This window comes from Crocodylus porosus, unplaced genomic scaffold, assembly GCF_001723895.1.
Source record: "Crocodylus porosus isolate Cpor-Errol unplaced genomic scaffold, CroPor_comp1, whole genome shotgun sequence".
Classification (NCBI taxonomy): Eukaryota; Metazoa; Chordata; order Crocodylia; family Crocodylidae; genus Crocodylus; species Crocodylus porosus.
The window spans coordinates 19,715,416-19,724,678 of record NW_017728943.1 but is presented as its reverse complement, the minus strand read 5'-3'; the positions used below and the strand labels follow the sequence as shown (position 1 = coordinate 19,724,678).

The window sequence follows — 9,263 nt, the reverse complement described above, 5'->3', positions numbered from 1 at the left end:
GTTTACAAGAGTAGAGGCAGAGGAGTTTGAAGGTATGTGTGATTTAGTGTTACAAAGAGATAGTAAATTAACGAGATGTCCTTGGTGGTGTTTCTGCTTATCAGGTACGAGATACAAACTGTGCAGTTTTGACAACACTCTATTCACTATACATTTTTAATAATATTTCTAACAACAGCCTGCACAATGTTGCCCTAAAGGCCAATACTAAAATGAATGTAACTACATATTCAATCATGGTGGAATTTCAGTTTTATCACGGGGCCAGGCTCAGGGACCTAGAAGCCACATCCTTGACACCCAGACCTGCAATTTCTTTAGAGAGCAGTACTCCCCGCTTCCCACACCCCACTCAAAAAAGTAAGCAAATGCCATTTCTTCTCAAACTGGTATTCATAGAAACAAGAGAAATCCAATCTGATGCATAACCGTATGTTCCTTCATTATTTCTCTCTGTGTCTTTCTTCCAAGGCCTGAGAGAAAAGCTTCTTCTACTGTCAAGCCCTTCCTGTTGCATTCTTGTTTAAAGCCCCATTATTAAAAACCCAAGCAAATATTTCAGTCAGCAGAATTTCCCTTTTGATTCACAACTTCCCCATACCAAACCATGACACAATTTTACTTTTGCTCAGCATAGAGCTGTTTGAAACTTGATGTGCAAAAAGTGGAACCAAAACAGTGATTCCTTTCTGCCTCTCAGCTTAGAAGGGCATTTGTACACATAATGGAGTTTAATCCTCATTAAATTAAATTAAATAGGTTTATAAAATATAAAAGTTTATTTTAGAATGTTTTGTTTGAACATAATGGCTGCATCTACACACCACGAGAGTTGTCCTTTAAGGTGCTGCAACTGTGTGTCTGTTTGAACAAGTGGGATTTCCTGCCACTTTAAAAGTCTTTTCAGTGCCTTAAAGTAAAACTGCTGGGACATAATTTAGTTTGCATTGCTGCCAATTACGTCGTCGCATCTATGGATTTGTTGCGTGTAAACACAAAAGCACTCAAAGACGTGTAATGAACCTCTTGTGATGCCTTGGATACCTGGCCAGGCAGTATCTGCGCAGCTGTGCATGGAGCTTTGTCTCATTTTAGGATGGCTATAGCCTCTCCCCCCTCACCCCCCCTCCACCTTGGACCCAGACCTACTGGTAGGATGTACAACATGGTGCGTGTTCAGCATCACAGCATGTCCACAAAAAAACTCTATAAAATTGACTCCTTTCTTAATGAAAATATTCTTCTGACTGTACTTGGCCCTTCCCCTCCACCACCATTAATATAATCAAATAATAAAATAGTTCCAAACCTGTATTACCTATATGTATATAATATAGCTCCAAAACTATATATATTAGTCCCAAACCCAGAAAAGAGCCTTGCCCTGCACTACCTCAAGTTTGAAGCAGTGTTTGAAGCAATGGTGTGTGCTATGTCTCAAGAGCTACCATTAACACTTCAAGGTCTAAGGCAGGCATCATTAACACTTCAAGGTCTAAGGCAGGCATCAAACAATCAAGACCTCTTGCAACAAGTGTCTGTATTCAACCCACACCCGGTTTTGTAATGGGTCTTCATTAACACCCAGGCTACATTCATCCAGCTAACTGAGTATTGCAGACTCCTGTGCCCTGCTCTCCTCCCCTAACCTGCTATTTTTGATTTCGGCACCTCCCTCCCCTCATCTAACCAGAAGTGAATCAGTAATTCATTGCAAGAAAAGCAACTCTAGTATGCAAGCAACAGAGCAGGAGGCATAGGCAAGTGGCACTGTTTGGACAAAACAGTCAACCTAGATATATTTTCTTAGTTAAGCGTAATTTCAATATACAGCATACACGTATAACTTTGAGGTGTTCTGTACCTGTAGCTGTACTCCTCTTTGCATACAGATGTTGGCTCTGGAGAGCCAGGAGACAGAAGCCCTTTGTGAAGCTTTGCAACGTCACACTTTGTGAAACTTTGCAAAATTTCACATAAAAAGATGGTCAGCAACTATTGCAGTCCTCTGGCTTTCCAGATCTGGGCTCTGGGGAGTTGGTTTGATGATAAGAACCTTTACTAACCTCAGTGACCCATTGACCAGGCCCCTGGTGCCAGTGACCCCTGCCTGACCCTTCCCCTCCACCACCATCAAACATGCACACGCCTTCCCCATCCCTGGCATTTGCACAGAATGAAGGCTCTGTATGTATGTCCTGGTCAAAGTACATTTGTAAGGCCAGGTCAAAGGACAGGGCTCATGTTTTACCTACACGCAGTTTAGGCGCCCTGAGAAAAACAGATAGACAAAAGAAACAAAGTTTGCAGGATGGCACCAGCATGTCTGCGGTACAAAGCTTTTTCACCCCCTGCTCCCCCTTTTGGATGCAATGTTCCTTATTCCTATGGTTCTTGTGAAAAAGGTCTTGAAATGAAAGTTGTTACATTTGCCTGAGGTTTAGAAATGTGAAGAGTACTGCTCCTTAATAACAGTTACCTTGAATAATGCCTAACGGTTGGTTGCTTGTTTATGTAAGTTGGGCTTAATTATGTGCACCCCCATGACCCTTATAACACCCACCCGTGCAGCAGGAGGTGGATGCAGGTGACACAGGTGGTAAATTTGCTACTGAGGGAGCATGCCCTGGCATGTTATCATGTTAGTGGTAACTTGCGCTGCTCCTTAAAATTACAATGGCCTTCCAGGAATCCCATGCACAGTGGACTACCTCAAGTATTTGAGTGCATTTCTGTTTGCACATAATGAATCCATGAACGTGACGCTTTAATTCATGACCCAAATTAAACTATGTCCAGATGAGGTTTACTTCAGTGCACCAGAAAGGCTTCTAAAGCACCAGGAAAGCCCATATGTGCAAATGGTAACACCACTGGAACACAAGAAAGGGCAAAAAATCATGAAGTGTACATGAGTCCAAAGAGGCAAAAAAGGCACTAATTCTCATAGAACATAACGTTTCTGCACCATGCTCAAGGAATGAGAAAACTAAGACATTTCCTCCCAGCTCCTCTGCCCACCAAGTCTGCTCTGAAACTTGGCATCTCACTTGCTAACTTAATGATAGGCCCACAGTACCTGGTTTACTTAGTGCTGTAATGGATCTGGCTTGTGTAGCATTAAACTTCCTAAAACAAACCTGAAAAGATCAGTATTTTTAAATTTTATTGTATGGAAAATAATCTCTTTACAGTCTGCAGTACTTTAATACTCCATTGTAAACAACAGTCAGTAGGCAACTGTTGATCCTCTGGATGATGGTGCACATGTAACACATCTAGTCATATGTCTAATGACTCCATTTGTGGCTGACAAGCCCAATTTCAGAGTAACAGAACTTGTTACAAGTTTCACAGATCCATATGTTGTCCGAGCTGGAGTCCAAGTTTACAGCATATGCTGCTTTCTTCTTTCTCATTTTGCCTCCATCCTTTGGATCAAAGGTGCTTCATGTTGAGTTGTACCTAGTGCCAGATGTTCCCTCCAGATTGGACAGGATTCTGTGTGCTCCTCCCAGCTCTCTACATTGATGTTGAACAATTTCATATTAGTTTTGTACACATTGTAGCCCCACCATAGAGGGTGACTCTTCTTTCTAGAGCTGTCTTGAACTTTGCTATACAAAATATTCTTGGGGATATGGTCTCTTGTTCTCCTGATGTAGCCAATCCCTTGCAACCTCTGCTTCTTGATAGTGGTTTCTAAGCGGGCCAGTCCTGCGCACTCCAGTACCTCTGTGTTTGGTATTCTGTCTTTCCATTTCCCAACAGTTACCTTACCTTCAAAACATAACTTGTACTCAAAGGCATATTAAATTCAAACCGAGTAACAAATAAAATTGCCAAATATATCCTTCAACATAAATCCCATTGTTTTTCTCATCCTCTTAAAAAGTACACACTTTCTGTAAAAAACCCAAACCACAAGTATTTTAGGTGAAGAAACATTTTAAATGCCCTTTTTATGGGATTTAAGATGAAAGGGAAAAGTATATTTTCTAAATAGAAAACACAACATCTTATACACTAATACTTTTTTCATCATTCTATAGTAAAGTTAATACAGAGTCATTTGAAAGATAAAGGTAATCCACTAGTGCTCATCAGACACTCATGGATTCATCCTTAATACATTAACTCAAAACCCTCTTCCTTTGTAGGATCCCAGCATCTCCCACACTTGCCACAGCGAAAGAAATTAGGAGCAACTTCTATAATGGAATAAAACTGGTCTGAACATGAAGAAGAGCCTGTTGTTGACTTTAACTGGGCTAAGATTGGGATGTTCAATCCAAACTGGTCAGTAGAATATGCCACTGCTTTTTAAAAAGTTATGCATTAAATGTAAGATACTAAAATAAATTAGCTATCCCACACATGAGAAAATAGGAAATGGGAGGAAAAAAGAATGAGACCTTTAAAGTGGCATTGCAGTTGACAAAAGGAAAATCCAGATTAAATGTACTTATATCCTTCACTGTTATGCTGGTGCTGTATGTGGGAATACAGTTTGAAATACCCTGGAATTCATATAATAAGTGCCTTTGCAACTAAGGAAATAAAAAGCAGCTTTTAAAAGACTGGTGAGCATAGATATGGAGTCAAGACCCAATGGAAATGAAATAAGCTCTCAGAAAAGCTGGCTTCATTGTTCAGAATTTCTTTAAAGGAGAAAAACATCTCAAGGCATGTTGGAGTAATGCTGGTTTATGATGACCTTTAAATGCATGTCATATTTAAATCAGACTGCATAGTTGTAATCCTTTACTGTTTGACACCTATTGTGGTTATCTGCAGCTGTGCAAATTTCATGTTAAATGCTACTATGCCAATTTGAAATTAAGCTGTACTGACTTTGAATAGGTGTAGAAATAAATGACTTACAAGATGCATGGCAGCGGGGAATTAGAACTGTTGCATACATCATCCTTTCAAATGTACCAGTGAAATAAAGCTGTACCAATGATTTCATTACCTAGTATCACAGATAGAATTGTATACCAGTGGACGATACCTTCTGAAGATATATACCTCCTCCCCCCACCAACACCACATATAGCATGCCTATGGGACTTCTGCAGATTTAATCTTTCTCCTTATATCCCTTCACTGTCATTTCACCTTCACCGGTTGTCAACCTTTGGCAAAATGAGAGTATAACCAAGAGTGCTGCAGTGCCCATATGTCAATTTTTTGGCTGAAATCTAACTTTATAAGATATCAAACAAACTAAAAGTAAATAACAATAACAACCCCAAATAAAAAACCCCCAAAGCCCTGAACATGGCAGGAACTCTGAGAGATGTAGGGATGAGGGTACCTTTATGAAAGATTTTAATTTTGAAGAACTAAAGCAGAGGAATGTATTCTATATAGATGCTTTGATGCTCATTATGTTGGACCAGCCCGAATGTCTCGAGCTTTATAGGGTGGGTTTTCCTACTTTGACCTATTAGGCCTATGCTAAGCACTTTTTGAGAACTGCACCCATAGGTTCTTCTGTAATTGTCATCTATCAATGGCTCTCCCACATAAAAATTATCAGTGTGGCTTTGGTTGCCAGAAGTTGCTGCTTTCTTTAAACAAACTTTTTCAATTAAGGGAAATGCATAAATGCCAGCCAGTTTAGAAAATTTTTGCAAAAAAATTATATACTCAATTCAAGTCCAAATTTGAAGCAAAGCTTCCCTCAAAAGGATGGGAATGTATACATGAGAAAAAATAGTAGAAACATGATTCACTAAGATAGAGCACTGCCAACAATGGAAAAAAGAATTTGGGGTCCTTAGACTCCCCGTGTTCTTGCAGTTTCCTGTGATATGCTTCTTTCACGAGGGCCTAGATCCAATTAATCCAACAAAACTAAATCAGAATGCAGTCATTTGTAGTCTTGTACCAGAATCAAGTATTTAAAAAATGGCAACACCCACCCAAATATGCTTACGTATTTGTAACACTTGTGAAATAGAAAATATTAGGCTTCTCCACTGTTATTTGCCCAATGACTTGCTTATTAAGTTTATGTCAAGGGAGACTGATTAATGCTCTACAGCATTCTTCAATCATGTGTTTTATGTTCTCTTTTAAAAACAAAACAAAACAACAACCTGCCTGGTATACACTTCGATTTTTTTTAATATATATATGCTGCTTTAGAATACTCGGCAATAGAGGCATTTTTACAATGCATTTACTGTAAAAATCACCAGCAGATTATTTTACATACTTTCAAAATAGCTCTGATGCAGACTTTTTGGTGATTTATCTAGAATGAGGGCTCAGATGACCAACACAGAACAATAAATTGCCAGAAACCTGGGATGACTAGAATGGTATTTACTTCCCATTCCATCTTGACAGTGATGTATGTCATCCAGCAGATTTCATATAAAGCAGATGACTGATGCAGGGCTGGACTGTGATTCCTGCGTGCAAGGTCAGTCTGCAGGCCGGATCCAGCACAGAGTCAATGCACAGGCATCATCTTGTGTGTGGAGTCACATCTTCCTCACCACAGGTCTCCCCAAAGGCCAGAAATTTGACAGTGAGGAGTGGTAGCAGAATTAACTGCCACGCTCTGAGAGCAATTAATGCTGCTATCGCTTTCCTGCCACCAAATTTCTAGGGAACCCTATGGGCCAAATGACATGTCTCTGTGGGCTGATTTCAGTCTATGGGCCAGAACTTTAACACCACTTAAAGCTTTCACAGACAAATTGGAGACAATTAATTCATGACCTGACTGTCCAACCAAACATGTTCCAGCAAAATATCCTGAGTAAAATTTTCAAGAGTATTTGAAGGTCAATTTATGTCGCATAATGAAGTGCCACACTGAGATGCCCGAGGCATCTCTGAAACAGCTAGCTAAAGTATTGGAAGCAGGATAGTTGCATTCACTCAGCACTGTTTCCAGAACACTACCCTGCTTCTCAGCCAGGCGTCTACATGGCACAATGTTATGCTGTGTACAGATATTCAAGCTAGCTCTAAACAAGTAAGCTCTCATGTTGTTAAGTAGCATAACAGCCTTCTACTTCTCAGCAGAGCTAAATCTCAAGTGGCCATCATGCTACTGTGGCTAAATTGATTCCAGGACCTAAGCTACCTAACATATCTCTGTACTGCACTGCATAGACATATTTTAAATGAATATGGAGCCTAAATACTAAATCACTTCTGAACTTGGAGTTTAAGTCACTGAGACGTAGGTGCCTGAAAATAAAATTTAAGAATATAACTGTGATCTTCTAAAAAATGTAACCCTTCTTTCAGCTCCCCCCTCACTGTCTCTCAGTTCTGTGTGCGCATGTGTGTACATACAGAAATATCTGCTTAAAAATAAACATTTAAAAAAAAAAAAAAAACAAATCAGGAAAAAGGGGCGAGGAAGACATAGGACATCAAGTCATTGACAAGCTAAACCATAATTCCCTGGATTGCTTGATGCAGGGTCTCAAAAACTCCGTTGTATATAAGTTCAAGAAAAATGGAAAATGCTTGTGGTGACGATTGCTCCCTTGAGACCCTGCATGACAGTGGGGAAGAAGGTGTAGGTTTGTGGGTAGGCAGAGGGGAAGCGAGGCAAGGAAAATCATGCTAATTTGGAAAATGTGTCTTAATTCTTTGAGAACAGAAAAGTATCACTATCCCCTGACTGGAGGATCAAGGTATTCAGTAAGTATTATCTTAGAGAAACAGTAATTTGCATACTCATGATTCTGCATTGCCACCCATCTGTGCTGAATACTGAAACATTGTGGTATGGGGTTCTTTTGAAACAGGTTGACAGTTGTGACAAGATGACTCCCATCTTTAAAATTATTTAAATTATTCCCCATTTTAAAGGACGTTATGCTTAATTCTTTTCAAAGAGTATTTACCTACTTGTACATTGCCAGTGATGGAAAGTACTGGGAACTATCAACCTCAGTGCTTTGCACATTAGATACAGCATAAGCAGCATCAGTGCGACTTTTATGCTCTCTGGCCAATGCAGTCTTCAACCTAGGTGTATACAGAATATGTTCAATGAATGCTGTCCAGTCTACGAGCTGTTGAGCTAGCCTTAAAAACAAAGTGTCGACCTCTGTGAATAATCATGGCGTTTTCTAATATGCAAACAGCTGACCTTCACATACTGTCATATTTATCAATTGCCGTAATAATTATTAAGTGCTGCCATTCTAAATCATTTTCAGACCCGAAATCAAAGACTTGGTATCCCTTTACCGATTACCTCAGGATCTTGCAGCTCTGTGGACATCATATATAATTCTTGAGGGTGATGATGTAGGAAAGGAAGATAGTAAAGAGAAATTATTTGAAAAAAGAATTCTTATTGTTAAATAAAGGTTGTGCATTATATTCTTACATATCCCTGATATTTTTAGCTGAAGGTTGCAGTTTTTTTCATAATTAAATAAATTCACAGAAATCAGTTTAGTCTGGTTGTATGCCATGAGAAAGAAGAGTTACTGTCCTCAGTCTTGGTTAGGGGCTGTCTGCCACTGTCACCTTTGTGAGGCTTCTGTGCTTTTAAATATCTTAATAAACTGATTCAATGCTTAAAAAATAAAAATACAGTACAAAAAATAAAATTATTTCTTGCTGAACATAGTGATTGCTCTTCAGTTCTCTTTATGTCAGGTTGACCACAAAGTTCTTGTCTCTGAGCATTTTCAAAAACCTTTGCTCAGCACTGATGTTGTGGTATTCATTCTAAAGGGGAGGGAGGAAACAAAAACAGATGAAAATGAAAACATTACTATAAGCAAAACAGATACTAACAATCGAATGGGTTATTTAGAGAGTGCTATAGTCAGAAATCCAACAATCAAATGTGTTATTTAGAGAGTGCTATAGTCAGAAATCTGTGGAAATAACTCATTTGTTAGGCTGGGTGGAATAGTTTCCCAAACTCTACTGCTACTGACCTGTAACAATGCCCTAGACTCTATTTTAAAGCAAATACTGCAAGAAAGAATCCCTCAGTAGCAGAGAGGTAGCCTGGATGAACATATACATACTTTCCATGACTCACTCCCAGGATTCTAAACTATGCTGCTGAGAAAAATTAATACACACACTCTTAGAATATTTCTTTTTAAAGAGGGTATCCAGAGAGCAATTTATTTTCAAAGCCCTACTTGATTCTCTTCTCCAGCCTGGAAGACAGAGGGGGGAAAGAAATGAACCCACTGGCAATGTCTCCTACTGTAAGGCCTGGGGATAAGGAGAAGACTTTGGTGCTCCATTAAAAG

The 9,263-nt window shown here is 39.3% G+C and overlaps 1 protein-coding gene across 3 annotated transcripts in view; it reads right to left on the bottom strand.

The window, feature by feature from the left end:
* Positions 1-3,152: 3,152 nt before the first annotated feature.
* The window catches only part of ST3GAL6 (ST3 beta-galactoside alpha-2,3-sialyltransferase 6), a 67,782-nt gene continuing 61,671 nt past the window's right edge, over positions 3,153-9,263 (bottom strand). For all 3 annotated transcript variants that reach the window (XM_019548851.1, XM_019548849.1, XM_019548850.1), the window contains one exon: positions 3,153-8,721. In XM_019548851.1, the coding sequence (XP_019404396.1) occupies positions 8,641-8,721 (81 nt within the window). In that variant the 3' untranslated portion in view covers positions 3,153-8,640. The remainder of the gene's footprint in view (positions 8,722-9,263) is intronic.